At 36.6% G+C, this 18,460-nt stretch overlaps 1 protein-coding gene across 1 annotated transcript; it reads left to right on the top strand.

Moving 5' to 3' along the window:
- The first annotated feature begins 3,342 nt into the window (after positions 1 to 3,342).
- LOC132129467 (sphingomyelin phosphodiesterase 2-like) lies at positions 3,343 to 14,811 on the top strand. The gene is made up of 11 exons (XM_059541085.1): positions 3,343 to 3,468; positions 3,609 to 3,783; positions 5,360 to 5,456; positions 6,338 to 6,414; positions 7,442 to 7,535; positions 7,779 to 7,868; positions 7,983 to 8,065; positions 8,151 to 8,283; positions 8,367 to 8,471; positions 13,464 to 13,626; positions 13,961 to 14,811. The coding sequence occupies exons 2-11, from the start codon at positions 3,734 to 3,736 to the stop codon at positions 14,368 to 14,370; spliced, it is 1,302 nt and encodes a 433-aa protein (XP_059397068.1). The 5' UTR covers positions 3,343 to 3,468; positions 3,609 to 3,733; the 3' UTR covers positions 14,371 to 14,811.
- Positions 14,812 to 18,460: the final 3,649 nt, after the last annotated feature.

Consider the following 18,460-nt stretch of genomic DNA (forward strand, 5'->3'; position numbering starts at 1 on the left):
TTGTAAAATGTAAACTCGGAATTCTGAGGAAAAAATGTCAGAATTGTAAGATCTAAAGTCAGAACTGAGAGAAGTAAGTTTGAAATTGCAAATTGTTTATTTCTCATAAATCTTGACTTTTTTTTCCCCTCAGAATTTCTAAAGACAAAGTCTAAATTGTGAGCTTTAAACTCAGAATGAAAAGAAAAAAAGTCAGAATTGTGATATAAAAGTGGCAAATACCTTTTTATTTTATTTTTTCCATAGCGAAAAAAAAAAAAGAAAAAAAAATAGCGAGGTGTGAACTCAGAATTCTAAGAAAAAAAGTCAGACTTGTGATATATAAACTCTGAATTGTGAATTTGTAATCAGAACTATGAGATAAAACGTCACAATTAGCTTTTTTTTATATACTGTGGTGGAAACAGGCTGCCATGAATATGCAAAGTGCTTTTTTAAAGCAGAGGTTTTTTTTTCAAACCATTTTGCCATAAATGTTATTGTGATTATGCATGCTTTTACTCGATTGCCCTCAGTTTGAGTGCCTTATCACTTCTGTGTCTACCTTCGCCATACTGACAAGAGAGCATGCAGGAGAATTCAGTAGATCACCTGACACGGTTTAAATCAAAGAAGGCAAATCTGCTGTTGCATAAAGGGGTTACAGCGGGACGAAACAAATCTCAGTATGTACAGTAACACTTGGTTTTGATTTCTCAGTGTTTTTAATCTATGAACTACATGCTAATAACATCATCACCAGTGCAATTACACCTAACTGGGTGCTTGAGTATTTTCCTCATAAAAGAAAAAAAAACATTGTATTTTTAAAACAAAGAAAGAAAGAAAAAAAAACTTTAATTTGAATGTAAAACTTCAATATTTCAGTCGTTCTCTCAATTTTTGTAAGGTGTGCCATTGGTCAAACGAAGAAATTAACCGTTAATTCCATAGTGAAATGTGCAATAAGTTCTGGGCTATTCCGATCCACGTTTTCTCAGGTTCTTTCAGTAATGTAGAAGCACTCTAGGTTTTTAATGTTAGTGTATACAGTATGTGGGCTCATGGATTCATTACACTTCTTTTTAAATTTGTGCTTCCACACATGACATCCATCTTGGTGTTTTAACCCACAGTCACCTGCAATGGTTACATATGATTTGAAATGTCAGACATAGTCAGTGGCAATTAATTGCAGTCATCTGATTATTTATGGCATCATGTATAGGTACATTATGGAAAGCACATGTTGATGTTGCATAAATAACTGAGGACTCTTTATTTTGTTGTACAATCTCCTTTTGGGATTTCTCTGTGTGTGTGTGTGTGTGTGTGTGTGTGTGTGTGTGTGTGTGTGTGTGTGTGTGTGTGTGTGTGTGTGTGTGTGTGTGTGTGTGTGTGTGTGTGTGTGTGTGTGTGTGTGTGTGTGTGTGAAAGTTTCTAAACTAATCTGTAATATCTTAACCAAAGTATCGAATGTGAACATCATCCCAGTCTTGCCTTATTGTGTGCTTCAGGTTTTCTGTGACATTTGAAAAGAAAAACCATGCTTCTGTGTGAGTGTGTTTGCGTGTATTTGTGCACCTGTGTGTGTGTGAGAGACAAATAGAAATTAATTTTGAAAATCTTTAAATTGTTTTGTGTATATTTTAAGGATGGAGAAAGGTCTTTTTTTCATCTTTATTATTATTATTTTGTTAATGTTGTTGTTGTTTTGTTTTGTTGTTCCAGTATCATATTGTTCTGGTTAATATGAAATAAGGGTTGTAACATCTTCATTTTCATGTTTTTGCCCATTAAAGTGACTTCCAAGCCCTGGAAGCAAAAACATCCAAATTGCTTTCGTTGTTGTTATACAGTATACCAAAAAATAAAAATAAAATATAACATTATAATGTAATAATATAATTATGATAATTAATACTAGACAACAGCTGTGACTGTATAGGATCACATTTAACTGAATTTATTCATATAAAGTACAATGAAAAAAAAATGGTATAACATTAAAATTAATATTTTTTGTTTGTTTGTTTTTCCAATAAAATAAATTATTATTTAGCAGCATACATCAACCGAAATACATTAATTTATACCAACAAAATTTTTATTTTATGTTTTTTTTATGGATAAAATTGCTCTTCAAGGTAATGATTACAGGTTACCAGCTTTTGCAGCGTAACAATTAAATGCACATAGAGTCTATTTTAATGCTGCATGTGAACAATGCTCCTTTTTACAGGTGCAGGTCTAACGCTTTAACAAAAGGTTGCTTCTTTTTACTTTTTGAAATCCAATTTGTGATTGATACATTAGGACTTTTGAACCCAAGCCACAGAATGATCACCCGCTGCTGGCTGGAATAAAACTAGCTGCAGCAGGAATCTACATTTCACAAACTGCCTCCCATCTGTATAGCAACCATGCTCTGCTCTGCTTAACTTTAGTGAGGAACCAGACTCTGCTTACTGCATGCAGCAGCTGCATTCATAGTCTTTAAGTGTGAGTGACGTGACATTCAGCCAAGTATGGTGACCCATACTCAGAATTTGTGCTCTGCATTTAACCCATCCAAAGTGCACACACTCAGAGCAGTGAACACACACACACACACACACTGTGAACACACACCCAGAGCAGTGGGCAGCCATTTATTCTGCGGTGCCCGGGGAGCAGTTGGGGGTTCAGTGCCTTGCTCAAGGGTACCTCAGTCGTGGTATTGAAGGTGGAGAGAGCACTGTACATGCACTCCCCCCACCCACAATTTCTGCCGGCCCGGGACTCGAACTCACAACCCTTCGATTTAAAGAGCATTATTGGTTACAACTGTGATCAGTTTATAGGTTTTTCCTCTGTCCTCATCAAAAGACAGTTCCTTAATCATGCCATTTTCCTGGAATTTTTGTTGTTGTTGTTGATAAAAATAATCAATAAGCATAAAAGCATTAAACAAAGTAAATAAGCATCATTAATGGAATTGATGAAATAAGTTCAATCAAACTTTATCTCTTCATTTCCACCCCTTTAACTGCCACACCATAAGTTTTAATTAATAATAATAAAGTGACTGAGCTTGACTATAGCATGAAAACCTTGTAACTTGAATGCAAACATATTGATTTTACACTGACAGAGTAGGCTAGGCTACTGCAGGAATCAGAAAGCTCTTTAAATAACCCCTTAAATGAATTAATACACTATATAATGAAATAATCAATCGAATGATTAGGATTATTAATTATCCTATTACTTGTAAGCAACATTTATTTACTGCAGTTTCCGAACACTGGGGTAAATGTTGCATTAAATAGGCCAACTACACTACCCATAATGCACGCGGGTGTTTCTATCCAGTAGCGCATGAGCTGCACTGTGCTGGGTGATGCACTGTATACAGTTGAGCTCATTTGACGGGACGGTGATGGTTATCGATCAGTCAGGAGCTCAGAAAGAGGGCGGAGCATCCATCTGAGCTCCGGGCGCATGCAGGTAGGCTATTATTTACAAGACTCAAGAGTTTAAAGTACGCTTGAACCTATTTTGCTAAACTAAGAGATACTATAGATCACAATAAAATCTGACAGTCGGTGTGAATAGTTTTAACGAATGAATACACAGCAGGGTTTCAGATGTCACTGAGTTTGGCTGCTCGGTGGATTAGTGTGGAGCTCCGCCCCCGGACTGAGCGGGTTTAAAGCGCTCTCCGCTGACGGACGGACGGACGGCCGGACTGAAGCCCGAGCAGCGCGGCATCATGTCAGCAGAGCGCTCCGACACACTGCGCATCTTCTCTCTCAACTGCTGGTGAGCTCTCTGATGCTTCTGCGCTAAAGACGCGTTTCTGTGACGCGCTCCGGGACGATGTGCGGTGCTGTGTGTGAGATACAAATGTAGCTCGCTGCATTCATTTACTGAGTTAATTATGCATGGAGTTATTTATGAATATTTTATGGGTTTGCTGCACGGTAAATAGTAAATAGCCTAATCTAGTAATTTGTTTAGATATTTTTTTCCATCCATGCAGCTGAAAGCTTTAGCAAAATAAAACACCTAGAAGTGTAAATTATAAATGTAATATGTTAGAAAGAAAAATTAGCGTTCTATATATAAATTAATACATTTTTGGATGCTTTATATACAGTCTTATGGTAATTATTAATAATAGCGTTTATTTTTTATTTTATTTATATTTATAATATGGATTAGTTTATATATATTTTTTTCTTTCGTTCAATTTTCCCATTTTATTTATTTATTCTTTGTGAGTTTTTATTCATTTTTTTTCTTTATATATCTATACAGTTTTTATTTTATACACATTTTTATTTCAGTTTAACTTTCAGTTATTTTTGGACATCAAGTGACAGTACATAAAAGTGAAAAACGGTGCATTGGTAAATAACTTTTTATGTTAGCCTATTTCAGTTAATGTTTATTGTATTAATTATTTTTTTCATTTTTTATATATATATATATATATATATATATATATATAGACCTTGGTTTATCAACTCTTCAAAAATAAAGAACTGTACATTTCTTTCACTGTACACTGTAATGTTTTTTTTCTAGTTTCTCAGCTTCAAAATATTTTATTGCTAGAAATTGTTCTCTATTATTTGATTTATATATATATATATATATATATATAAATATATATATATATATATATATATATATATATATATATATATCTGTTTTCTAGAAGTCTGTGTTAGTTGCTGTCTTCATAAGTATAACCCTGAATCAACAAACATAAATAACAAATATTGCTACAAGTGTGACTGCATCATATAATAATTATTAATTATTAATAATATTAATAATGTTCATCGTCTGGCTGACTACGTTTTGTATTAATTTTTCTACAAATCTTGTCATACGTGCACAAACTGACAGTCACCACTTATAAGCTATTATTAAATATTGTAGAAACATAATTTTCTGTAAAGTTGCTTTGTAACGATTTGTATTGTAAAAAGCGCTATACAAATAAACTTGAATTGAATTGAATTGAATTGAATAAGTATGAGTGTGAAGCACATGAGCAGACAGAGCTTCAGCGGTCACATGACTTGTGGTGAGGGCCTCCTGCTTTGCTGATGCCAGCACTGTCAGCAATATGTTCCAGAAGACGCAATAATGCAAACTGTGATTGTAGCTGAGACAGAAAATGTGGTTTTTAATACTTCCCCAGATTTAGATGACACAGCAGTTTAATTATAAGCGTGCATGTGATGGAGCTGTGAAATGATGAAGTCAGCTGTGTTTATATGGAGCATAATGACTGCATATGTGTACACAATACATGCTCTTTAGGTTTTGTATGAGGGTAAGGTAGACCGTAAGACAATAGTGACTATGGTGTCATGTTTTTCAGGGGAATTCGATTCTTCAGTCAGCTCTGTACGGAGCGGTATGAGATGATTGGAGAATTACTGGGCCGAGAGCAGCACGACGTTGCTCTATTACAGGAAGTGGGTTTTACAGTACACTTTTAACCACCTCATTCTCTGACTGTCTTTTTGGATTAATTCAGTGCCCTTGTGGCTTTAGCACTTCATTTTGCTTCATTCCCCTGATGGATGAATAAGACTGTGTCAACAGATACTGTATGTGGTTGTGGCTGGTTAAAACATTTGGGTTGATAAATGTGCTTATGTTTTTGAACGCAGTCTCACGTGGTCAACCAGACAGCAATTATTTGCAAAATATTTTAAATTGCTGTTTTTTGAGTACTTTTTGATTATGTTTTAAAAGGTCGTTTATTCCTGCGATGTAAAGCTGAATTTTCAGTCTTCAGTGTCACATGATCCTTCAGAAATCATTCTGAAATGCTGATTTGTGCTTGTGCTTCTGCTTCATATTTTTATGGAAACCATGATACACTACTATTGAAAGTTTTGGTTTACCGGTAAAAAAAAAAAAAAAAAAATGCTAAAATTCAGTTTTGACGTTACAAGAATAAACTGCAGTTTAAAATGTATTCAAATAAAAAACCTTTTTAAATTGTAATAATATTTCACAATATAGTTTTTACTGTATTTTTTTTTTAAATGCCACCTTTATAAGAGATTTCTTTAAAAAAAAATGTACGTTAACAAATTCTTCAAAAGTATAATGGACTGTTTTTGAATTGAATGTAGTTTTTCTCTATCTGTACTCAGCTCCAAAATATACTTTTGCTTTTTGTGATTTAAAAAAAAAAAATCCTTACTCTTATACCACAGTGTAAGAGACCAGGTCTCTTGTATGCATGAAAAAACTAAATTAAATGTCTTTATAAGTTTTCAATGCTTGCTAGAAATGCACACAAGCTTAATTTTTACTGATCTTAGTATCTTTAACAATGTTCTAGGTGTGGAGTGAAAGAGATTTCCTTTTCCTGAAGAGAAAGCTGTCCTCCTCTCATCCTTACACTCACTATTTCAAGAGGTCAGTTCAACTCGCCATTGCATGAGGGACTTTGAATGTTGCTTTGTACTTCAAAGCAATTGGGTTTTTTAAAATATAAAGACCTTGAAACCTTCTGATCAGCGATTAAGCTGCTAGACGCTCTCACACATTCCAGAGAGAAAAAGATTCCTGGTCAAACGACAGGAGAGAAAATCCCCACTTAAAGGGATAGTCCACCAAAAACAAAATTAAGAATCAGCCATCATGTACTCTACCCCACCCCCCAACCCCCCACCCCCGTGACTTTCCAAACCTGTGTGATTTTTTTTCTTCTTCCATGGAAAGACAAAAGGAGAAATTGTAAAGCATTCTGTCAGGAACAGACCAACATTTAAATCTTCCCCAAAATGAAAATTTTGTCATTAATCACTTACCCCCATGCCGTTCCAAACTTCATATTCTGAGTCTTCTCGGTGACCTTTATATCTTATCCTTATCATTATGATCAGAGTAAAATCCACGATTTATTTGTTTCTTAATCAGATTTGGAGAAATGCATCATTACATCACTTGCTCACTAAATGGATCCTCTACAGTGAATAGGTACCGTCAAAATGGGAGTCCAAACAGCTGATAAAAACATCACAATAATCCACAAGTAATCCACACCTCTCCAGTCCACCAGTTAATGTCTCGTGAAAAGCTGCAAGCAATAAACAAATCCATCAATAGTGAGCAAGTGATGTAATGCTAAATCTGTTTAGATGAAGAAACAAGCTCATCTACATATTGGATGCCCTGAGGGTGAACTATTACTTTATTATATCTGCACAAAACGAAGGACAATATGTTATATGGCCAATATGTTCAAAAGAAAAGAAAGTAGGTTTTCTAGGGCTACTCAAAATAGATAATAACCTAAGTCAAACAAAAGGCTTTTGTCCTCTGTCTTGAGAAATGAATGCAGCAGTGTTGCTGGCCTGTTTATACAGTAAGAGATACTTAAAGTCGTATGTTATTTGTAGGTGTATGTTCTAGTATCTGATAGTATGTGGTGTTTTTACAGTAGAGTCATTGGCAGTGGGCTTGCTGTGTTCTCCAAACACAGGATCCAGGACGCTCTGCTCCACCAGTTCTCTCTCAACGGCTACCCACATATGGTACATTATTTCCACATACTTAATTCTGATTGGTCAATCTGCCTTTAGTAACTGTATTGAATGTGCATTTGTAGTGTACTTCAAATATGTTTTAGCACAGCAAGAATTGCATTCACTTTTATACGTGTGTGTGTGTGTGTGTGTGTGTGTGTGTGTGTGTGTATATGTGTGTGTGTGTGTGTGTGTGTGTGTGTGTGTGTGTGTGTGTGTGTGTGTGTGTGTGTGTGTTTGTGTTCATCTCAGCTGCACCATGGCGACTGGTTTGGAGGGAAAGCAGTTGGGTTGGTCATTGTAGACATTTTTGGATTAAAGGCGCACGTCTACGTTACTCATGTAAGTCTGATCTGGGTTTAATGGTCTCGAGATGTGTTCTTCATGTTCACTCGGGTTTATTCATGAGTCACTGGAGACGATGCACCTTCAGTAATGATACTGATTTCCTCTCAGTTACACGCAGAGTACTCCAGGGCTCAAGATGAATACCTGCCCCACAGAACAGTGCAGTCGTGGGAGCTACTGCAGTTTGTGCGGTAAGAGAAAGTGTGTTTTCTAAGTGTCTTGTAGAGAAAGGAGGTCACATGCTTTTCATAAACTCACACCGTGTGTCCTCTTTAGCCACACGTCCTGCGGAGCAGATCTGGTGGTTCTGGGAGGGGATCTGAACATGCACCCTCAGGACCTGGGAAACCGTCTCCTCAGATCCCACACGGGGCTCAGAGACTGCTATACTGAAACAGACACCTTTGATGTGAGCACACTTCCTGTTACATGTTTATTCAGTTCGCGTGTCCAGTTTTTATCGGAATCGTCTCGGTGTGTTGCTCTCGGCAGGGCTGTGAAGATGGACACACGCTGATAGCAGACAATCACTTCTCAAAGAAGCAAGACCTTATTCCTTTCGAGAAGGGCATCAGGATTGACTACATTCTCATGAAGGTAAAATAATCTTGAAAGAAATTCTATATTTATATATATACTACATTAAAAAGTTTGGGGATCAGTACGTTGTTTTTTTTTTTTTTTACGAAATTAATACTTTTATTCAACAAGGATGCATTAAAGTACGGTGACGCATTGCTGCCACACACATATTAATTTTTCCACTCATTTATGTCGTAATAACGATAATTTATGTTGTTTTAACGTCATCTTTTCTTGTTAAAATGACATCTTTTCTCGTAATAACGACATATTTTCTCGTTAAAACATCTTTTCTCGTTAAAATGACATCTTTTCTCGTAATAACAACATTTTTTCTCGTTAAAACATCTTTTCTCGTTAAAATGACATCTTTTCTCGTAATAACGACATATTTTCTCATTAAAATGTCATCTTTTCTCGTTAAAACGACAACTTTTTTCGTAATTACGAGATGTTTTCTCGTTAAAACGAGATGTTTTCTCATTAAAACGACAACTTTTCTTGTAATTACGAGATGTTTTCTCATTAAAACGAGATGTTTTCTCGTTAAAACGACATCTTTTCTCGTAATTACGAGATGTTTTCTCGTTAAAACGAGATGTTTTCTCGTTAAAACGACAACTTTTCTCGTAATTACGAGATGTTGTCTCGTTAAAACGACAACTTTTCTCGTAATTACGAGATGTTTTCTCGTTAAAACAACATCTTTTCTCGTAATTCCGAGATGTTTTCTCGTAATTACGAGATGTTTTCTCGTTAAAACGAGATGTTTTCTCGTTAAAACGGCATCTTTTTCTCGTTATAACGACATATTATGTCATAAAATCGATATGTTTTCCCGTTATTTTAGATGTTACATTATGTGAGCGATAAGTCCGCGCTGCTGTCGCCACAGTCTGATATAAACGAGGATCTGCACGCTTCTGAAATTAGTTAAATACTACACTGTTTTAAATGTATTTTAATGTAATGGTTTTAATTTTAGAAGCATGTTTATTAGGATTAATTTCCCATCTGTTGTAACACTAATGAGCTGATGATATTTCAGCCATCTGTTCCATATTAATGAATCCTGACCCTCTAACACATTCTGCACTCAAAGACCAGAACGTGAGTAAACAAGGACCTTCATTTTTACAACATCTTCCAACATATGCCCCGTTTCCACCGCAGGAACTTTACCCAGGAACTAGGGACTTTGGCCTGGTACTCGGTGTGTTTCCACCGCAGGAACCAGGAACTAAATTAAGTTCCAGGTAAAAAAATGCCCCTCAGAAAGTCCCTGCTGGCGAGGTGGTACTTTTTCAAAGTTCCGGAACTTTCGGGGGCGGGACTTGGGTGCTAAACATCCTGATTGGTTGAGTTCACGCAGCATTGGTTGAGTTCAACCACCATTTATTCGGATCAACATTTTCAAAATATTACTGTTATTGTGTCATGAAATGTAATTTTAAAAGTATTTCAGGTGAGAATGTAGTTGTTTAAAACTCAAATCTGTGGTTTATTTATAAAGACAGCGCCTATTTAAAAATGTGTTTCGCCGATCTCAGAGACGGTGAGCTCCACGCGATCAGCGGGAGCTCAGTCCTCATGTATCCGCCGAGAAGCAGCCTCACCTCGGCTAGACCTTCTGATATGTGCCGCTGGCTCTGATGTCTCTTTAGTGGTTAAACATAAAATATAATTTGTTTTGGGTAAATCTAACAGGTTATCTTTGGTCTGTATTCAATTTATCTATATGTTAAAATGAAAATAAAAAAGGCGAATCTATATAATATTTCGTTTCATTGTAATGGCTGTATATATATATATATATATATATATATATATATATACACACACACACACATATCCCTGAACTAAGTACATTTCTGCAGCTGTTCTTATGTTAAAATGAAAACGAAAGGAGGCAGTGGTATATGATATCCTATTTCTTTTTATTGTTAATATACAGAGAGGAAAATTTCAGTAGCCATGGTCAGTTGACTGAAGTTATCAAGTACACTGCTGTTTACAGATTTACCGGATTTGCTCGTCGCGGACATCACACTCCCGAGACGAATGCACAAAGTCTGAACTACTGAGGAGGATGCACATCCAAAATCAGCGTACTTTGTATTGAGAAACGCGCGCAGAGCTACGTCACCAGTCTATTTGCCTAATCTTCTCGGTACTTTACACCGCGGTGGAAACTCAGAAAGCAACAGGTCTGGGGGGAAAAAAGTTCCTGGGAAAAAAAGTTCCTGGTACAAATGTTCCGGGTAATTTTGGTGGAAACGCGGCAAACATTCACCATTTGGGGCGCCGCGATGTCGGCAACATCCTGGCGTGGGTGACAGTTATTACACCTATTGAGACTGTCCAGGGATACCCGCGCGAGCCTCAAAGAAGAAACAAAACCCCCACATTCCTAAACACACACACAAACTTTTCTTTACGCTTTTTATGTAAGTCCTTAATAATATGTATTTTGAATAGGTTTGTGCGTTGCATAGAATGGTTAATCATGTTATGCGAGGATTATAAGTTGCTGACTTGTAAATTGGAAATGTTTCTCCTAATTTTAATGTTCTCAAATAGAATCATGAGTTGTAACCCTACCCCCTGACCAGGTCGTAAAACTTGATGACCTAACAAACAGGACAGGAAAGCTAACTTTAGAAAACAGAATAGTACCCTTTTATTTTCTCAATGTATTCTAAATGTATTGAGTATTGCCTTTTTGTGCAGTAGATGTTTCCCCATATAAATTGGAGTATCTGCAGTTTTATCTTGTGTTAATCAAACTTTAAATGTGTGTAATTCTGCATATGAATGTAACGTCGTGTTTCTATCAGTTATATATGTTATTTTTGGTATCTATTTAATTGTCATGCTTTGACAGACTCACTTATATAAAGGAAATTAATGAAAAATGTGTTAATCTGGAATTACGAACTTGCTAGAATATCACTGCTGAAATCTGATAAGCCATAACTTATTAGAGTGGGTGGTTCCCCAGAGACAAAGGAACGTTTTTCCCGCTTCAGGTTGTTCATTGGTTGTTCACGCAAACAGAGGCGTGAACCAGTCAAGCCATAAGAACTGACCCAGAAAGTTCCTCCCGTTTTATTTTCTTGCTCTTCTTCGCGCTCTTGGTCCGCTCTTCTATCGCCGTTGATCTAAGCACAGCGGCTGAGACAACAGCCTGTTCTCATGGCTCCTTCGGGAGCTTTCATCGCCGTTGTTTTAGTTTCTTTTCCTTACTAAGTTTATTCACCTATTCGCCTCTCCACACGAGGAAGACGAATTCTGAATCATTACGTTTGTTGGACCTTTCAAATATCGCTTGATTCCGCAGCAGCCCCGGAAGACACGAAAGAACACGCCTAGCTACAAAGGACCACGCTCACACGCACGCTGGTCTGGTGAGTCACAAAAGCGACCACATGCAAGTACCATTCTCTATGGAGATTTAAATGCTGCTTAAAGTTTGTCTATAACCTTTTCAAGTTGATTTGATTCGTTGTTGTCTTTCAAGGGTTACTGTCTGTGAGTTTGCATAACTGAGCGTAATTCTGTGATCACGCCTAATTCTCTCACCTCTCTCTCTCATCCTCTCTCACTCATTCTCTCTCTCTCTCTCCCTCATTTGGATTCCGTTATGTCTTGTACAAAGTTTACTGTCTATATTGTCGTACGTGTATTTGCTCTGTGTTATTTGTAGTTTGATGTATTATTAGTTCAATTATTAAAACCCAATATATATTCATGATTTCCTCTGACTGAAACGCTCACTTCACGAGTCAATGAAATGTCTGATCTTTAGCTACGAGCTCTTTACTTTTTAGTAACCAAAATTTCATAATGATAGGATAATGTTTTCATGGCCAGAGAATATTTTTCCTTGAATTATAAGAATAACTTTATTGAAAGTTGATAAGTTAATCTTACGGCTGTTTGCTGGACAAACCATTGTTTGATTTGCAGTAATTTACAGTAAGAGATATCACTATAATTGATATGAAGAATGGAATATTGACATATTAATGAGTAAATTACAGTGCCTTGTAATGAGTTATTGATATATACAATTGACCTATTTTTTCATCTTCAATAATTTTAATGTAACTGTCATATGAGATATATTAATCATATTCCTGATTAATTATTAAAATTCCCTATATATCATTTGAGTTAATTATAATGTACAACCCAGTGCGGCTACACTGTCTACAATACAGTGCTATGCAACTCAGACCCATGAGTCTTTACTACACTGTTTTAAAATACTTTTAAAACAGTGTAGTATTGAAATAATTTTTAGCAGCGTGCAGATCCTCGATTTTATGACATATTTCGTTATAACGAAAAAAAGATGTCGTTTTAACGAGAAAAGATGACGTTTTAATGAGAAAAGATGACGTTTTAATGAGAAAACCTCATTATTACAAGAAAAGATGTCGTTTTAACAAGAAAATATGTTGTTTTTAACGAGAAAACATCTCGTTATTACGAGAAAAGATGACGTTAAAACGACATAACATCTCATTATTACAACATAAGTGAGTGGAAAAAATAATATGTGTGTGGCAGCAATGCGTCACCGTATTAAAGTGATCAAAAGTGACAGAAAAGATTTTTACAATGCTATTTAAGAACCCTCTTCTTTCGAACCCTCTATTCATCAAAGAATCCTGAAATTAAATGTATTATGGTTTTCAAAAAAAAAAAAAAAATACACAGCTTAACTGTTGAGAATAATATGAATATGTTTCTTAAGCAGCAAATCAGCATAGAATCAGAATGATTTCTGAAGAATCATGTGACACTGAAGACTGGAGTAATGATGCTGAAAATGTAGCTTTGTAACATAAGAATAAATTACATTTTATAATATATTACAACAGAGAATTACTGTTTTTACAGTATTTTTGAAGAGACCACAAACTGTTCAAGTTTTCACGCTGCTCTTTTCCATGTGACATACTCAACATTAGTGTTTGTGTTCTTCTTTTCCTTGTGTAGGGCTCTCAGAGAGTGAGCATGAAGTGTGAGTCTCTTTCCACCACCAAGGGTCCAGTGGCTGATAAACCCTTCCCTTATTCTGACCATGAGGCTCTGACTGCTGAACTGGCCCTGCTGCGCTCAGAGGACAGCAGACAGCATGGCGACAGCGACGGGGAGGACGGTGAGGACTCGGATAGTGACATGGCTGCAAAGTGCTTATAACAGCACAGACGAGAAGTTCACATCAGTATAACCGAGGAAACCCTGTTGTAATGCACCCTCATGATCGTTCGTACAAGATGGTGTGATACTGTATGGCTTGGGTTATATCAAAACATGCAACTTTAAAGTGCTTTAGTTCTAATAAAATTATAATTTAATTTCTGATTATAATCATAGTTACATTTAGGGTTATGTCTTCTTATGCTCACAAAGGCTAATCAAAAATACAGTAAAACAGTAATATTGTGAAATAATGTTGACATTTTTAATATGATACTCTTATCTTCCTCCAGCGCTTGCTGTGTCAGAGCAGATGGACGTGGTGGCAGAGGCACGTGCGGTGGTGAAGGAAGGTCTGTGTAAGACCGAGGCCCTGCGGGACAAAGCCAGGCATCTGATGCTCAGCGCGCTGCTGTTACTGCTGCTGCCGCTGGCATTGGCCTTCCTGCCCTGCTCCTGCTCCTGCTCCTTCAGCACGCTGGGGCTTCTGGGAGCCGTGTGCATGAGCCTGCTTCTCTCTGGAGCTCTGCTCTACCTGCTCTTCACCACACACATCAAAGTCCTGAAAGAGACTGAAGACCAGATGATGCTGACCTCTAATGACCTCCAGACTAAACTGACAAGGTGTCAGCTCTCTGGATCCCCGTCCTCAGATGGTTCTCCAGAGCTCCAGCTGCTGAGTCCTTTTAAACGGGAGGAATAAGTCTGAACAGTAAGAGCTGGTCATGGATCAGGTTACTGTAGCTCAGTGTTACATAATAGCTGTTAGGATATAACTCGAAGAGCTGATCTGAGATCAGTGCTATGAGGCTATACCTACCTCAGCTCAGTGAATAGACAGATTAATCATCACAGAGCTGCTGCTCTTTTGCATTTTAACAAACCGAAAATCTCCAACGCTTGAATGGAAAGCCCTGTTTATTTCCTTGAGGGAAGTTATTTAATTCTGTGCTTGTGTATGCCTGTAAAGACACTCCAAACAGTGTGCTTGCTGATATTTTAGTGTAACTCAAAAGAGACTTAAGTAATTTTTTTTTTTAATGGTTGTTGTTGAAGTATTACTAGACCACATTTTAGGTAACTAATAAACACTGTTTGAATGTCATTTCATCATAATCATGAATAAATATATCACTATTCTGAAGCTTTTTTCATATTTACTCTAGGTAATTCCCTCCCTTTCCACAAGGTTGCGCTCTTGCTCTTTTTAAGAGCATAAATTGTGAAATAAATAAAAAATTATAAAGAAATGTATTTATATATATATATATATATATATATATATATATATATATATATATATATATATATATATATATATATATATATATATATATATATATATATATATATAAGTTTAAGATCCATTCTTTATTGAATGGAATATTTAACATTGATGTGACATATATAAAAAAAAAAGAAAAAGTTATGCTTAAAGTCCAACTGAAATCAAAATTGACCATATTTATGACCATGCAAGTCAATCCACACAAAAAATAAATTTGGCTTCGTAATCTTTAGTCAAAATCTGAAAATGCCCCTCCCCTCTGCATTGGAGGACCTTCCCTGATGACATAGGTTTGACGGTTTGGGTGTCTGCTTAGCATCCGTAACCACGCCCCTCCAACTGATAGTAGACAGGCTGCCTGTGTGTTTGTGAGCATTGACAGCGTGTGAGAGGAGAGATGGCGAGGAGGTGCATGTTTGGTTGTGGCACTCACTAAACATATTTCCCATTTCCTAAAATTCCCTCGTTACGGTCCAGATGGCTCGAATTTTTAATTTTTATGTTTTTTTGGCTGCGAGGGCCGTTTTTGTCATGGCACTGGGTTGAAATATATATATATATATATATATATATATATATATATATATATATATATATATATATATATATAATTATAATTATTTTACCGCAGCCCCACTATTTTTATTTATTATTTTACCACCATCCCACTATTTTTTATTTAATATTTTCTCGCAGAGTGCAGCCTGCAAGATAATGATGACGTGATTATCTGTTGACTCCCTGGCCCCGCCCCCAACACGTCATCTTGCAAGTTGCTCAAAATAAAAAAAAAGTAAGATAAAAAATGGATAACAGAAAGCGCAAATGTGGCGCTGAAAAGTACAGGATAAATAAAAAAGAAAGCTTTGGCCGCGCTTTGAAAATACACGGTCAAGCCAGCCGCACTTTTTTTTCCCTTGCGCGTGTAATCATGCACTTACGGTACGGGTATACATATAAAGGAACACTTATGTGTGTAGGAAACTGGGAAATTAAGCAGTATGTCCCATTTTCCAACACCCATATAAAGTGTTCCTTTATAGGTTAGCTCATTCTTTCAATGTATATGTATTCAGAGTGACCCCGACTATCACTGTATTCATTTTCAAGTAATTTTACTGTATAATTTTTGAGAAAACTAAAAGCAAAATCACCCAAAACATCAAACTCCATTGTTGCACTTACACTTTTTCCCATTTACCAACATTCATAAAAAGGGTTGTTTTTATAGGTTAGCTCATTCTTTCAATGTATATGTATTCAGAGTGAGCCCGACTATCACTGTATTCATTTTCAAGGCATTTTACTGTATAGTTTTTGAGAAAACTAAAAGCAAAATCACCCAAAACATCAAACTCCATTGTTGCACTTTTTCCCATTTACCAACATTCATAAAAAGGGTTGCTTTATAGGTTAGCTCATTCTTTCAAGTCATATGTATTCATAGTGAGCCTGACTATCACTGTATTAATTTTTAAGGCATTTTACTGTATAGTTTTGGAGAAAACTAAAAGCATATTCACCCAAAACAACAAAATGCATCCAAGCAATTGCAGTGTGTCCCATTTTCCAACACTTATTAGGGCCCGAGCACCGATGGTGTGAGGACCCTCTTGGAATTGCTCCGTTTATTATTATTATTATTATTATTATTATTATTAGGGCCCGAGCACCGATGGTGTGAGGACCCTCTTGGAATTGCTCCGTTTATTATTATTAGGGCCCGAGCACCGATGGTGTGAGGACCCTCTTGGAATTGCTCCGTTTATTATTAGGGCCCGAGCACCGATGGTGTGAGGACCCTCTTGGAATTGCTCCGTTTATTATTATTATTATTATTATTATTATTAGGGCCCGAGCACCGATGGTGTGAGGACCCTCTTGGAATTGCTCCGTTTATTATTATTAGGGCCCGAGCACCGATGGTGTGAGGACCCTCTTGGAATTGCTCCGTTTATTATTATTATTATTATTATTATTATTATTATTATTATTATTATTATTATTATTATTATTATTATTATTATTCTCTAAGATGAATCGCATTTTTGAGAGCCTAAACATGCTCGAAAAGTCATGAAACTTTGCACACACCTCAGAACTGGCGAAAATTTACGTCTGATATGGGTTTCAGAAGTGGGTGTGGCAAAATGGCTCGACAGCGCCACCTATACACGTTCAACGGTGTGCGCCTCGAGCTACGTTTCATGTACATGTATGAAAATTGGTATACACATGTATCTCTCCAATACCTACAAAAAAGTCTCTTGGAGCAAAATCCGAAACCCAACAGGAAGTCGGTTATTTTTAATTTTATGAGCAAATTTTGTGTAATTTTTGTCATTTCCATGCGTTGTATTTTAACAAACTCCTCCTAGAGATTAATTCAGATCAACACCAAAGTTGGTATGCCTAATCTAAAGGCCTTTGCGATGTTAAATTGCGAAGATTTTGAGTTTTCGTTAAAGGGCGTGTCCGTGGCGGCCTGGCGAATTTCGATGATTCGCCATGAAATATGAAGTTGCTATAACTCAGACATACAATGTCCAATGTGTCCAAAACTTCACATGTTTAATAAGACTCCTGACCTGAACAGATTGACATGCCCATATTCAGTTATAGTCATAGCGCCACCTATAGGCAACAGGAAGTGACATATTTTACACTTCGAAAACCTACTACACTACTCCTAGAAATTTTATGACATCAATGTCTTTTTTGTGGTCAGTCTAATCTAAAGGCCTGTGCGATGTTAAATTGTGAAGATCTTGAGTTTTCGTTAAGGGGCGTGTCCATGGCGCCATGACAAAATTCAAAGTCTCGCCATGGGAATAAAAGATGTTATAACTCAGGCATAAAATGTCCGATCTTCCCCAAACTTCACATGTGTGATAAAAGTCCTGGCCTGAACAGATCTGTAGGCCAATATTCCATCGGGTGTGGCAAAATGGCTCGATAGCGCCACCTATACACTTTCAACATAGCACGCCTCGAGCTCCGTTTCAAGTACATGTACAAAAATCGGTACACACATGTAACACACCAGTACCTACAAAAAAGTCTCTTGGTACGAAATCCTAATCCCAACAGGAAGTCGGTTATTTTGAAATTTCCCTGCAAAATTGGCATTGTTTTTGCCATTTTCAGGGGTTGTACTTTAACGAACTCCTCCTAGAGATTTATTCGGATGAACACCAAACTTGGTCAGTGTAATCTAAAGCCATTTGCGATGTTAAATTGCGAAGGACTTGAGGTTTCGTTAAAGGGCGTGTCCATGGCGGCCTGACAAATTTCGATGTTTCGCCATGAAAAAGGAAGTTGCTGTAACTCAGACATACAATGTCCAATCTGCCCCAAACTTCACATGTTGGATAAGACTCTTGACCTGAACAGATCTACATGCCAATATTCAGTTATAGTCATAGCGCCACCTATTGGCAACAGGAAGTGAAATATTTTACACTGCGACAAACTACTCCTAGAAATTTTATGACATCAATGTTAT

This window comes from Carassius carassius, chromosome 46, assembly GCF_963082965.1.
Source record: "Carassius carassius chromosome 46, fCarCar2.1, whole genome shotgun sequence".
Classification (NCBI taxonomy): Eukaryota; Metazoa; Chordata; class Actinopteri; order Cypriniformes; family Cyprinidae; genus Carassius; species Carassius carassius.

Excerpts from the sequence above, each read along its gene's own strand:
- LOC132129467 (XM_059541085.1), top strand. The coding sequence starts at position 3,734 with ATGTCAGCAGAGCGCTCCGACACACTGCGCATCTTCTCTCTCAACTGC. Across the intron at positions 3,784-5,359 it reads ATCTTCTCTCTCAACTGCTG|GGGAATTCGATTCTTCAGTC; the intron begins GTGAGCTCTCTG and ends CATGTTTTTCAG. Across the intron at positions 7,869-7,982 it reads CGCACGTCTACGTTACTCAT|TTACACGCAGAGTACTCCAG; the intron begins GTAAGTCTGATC and ends ATTTCCTCTCAG.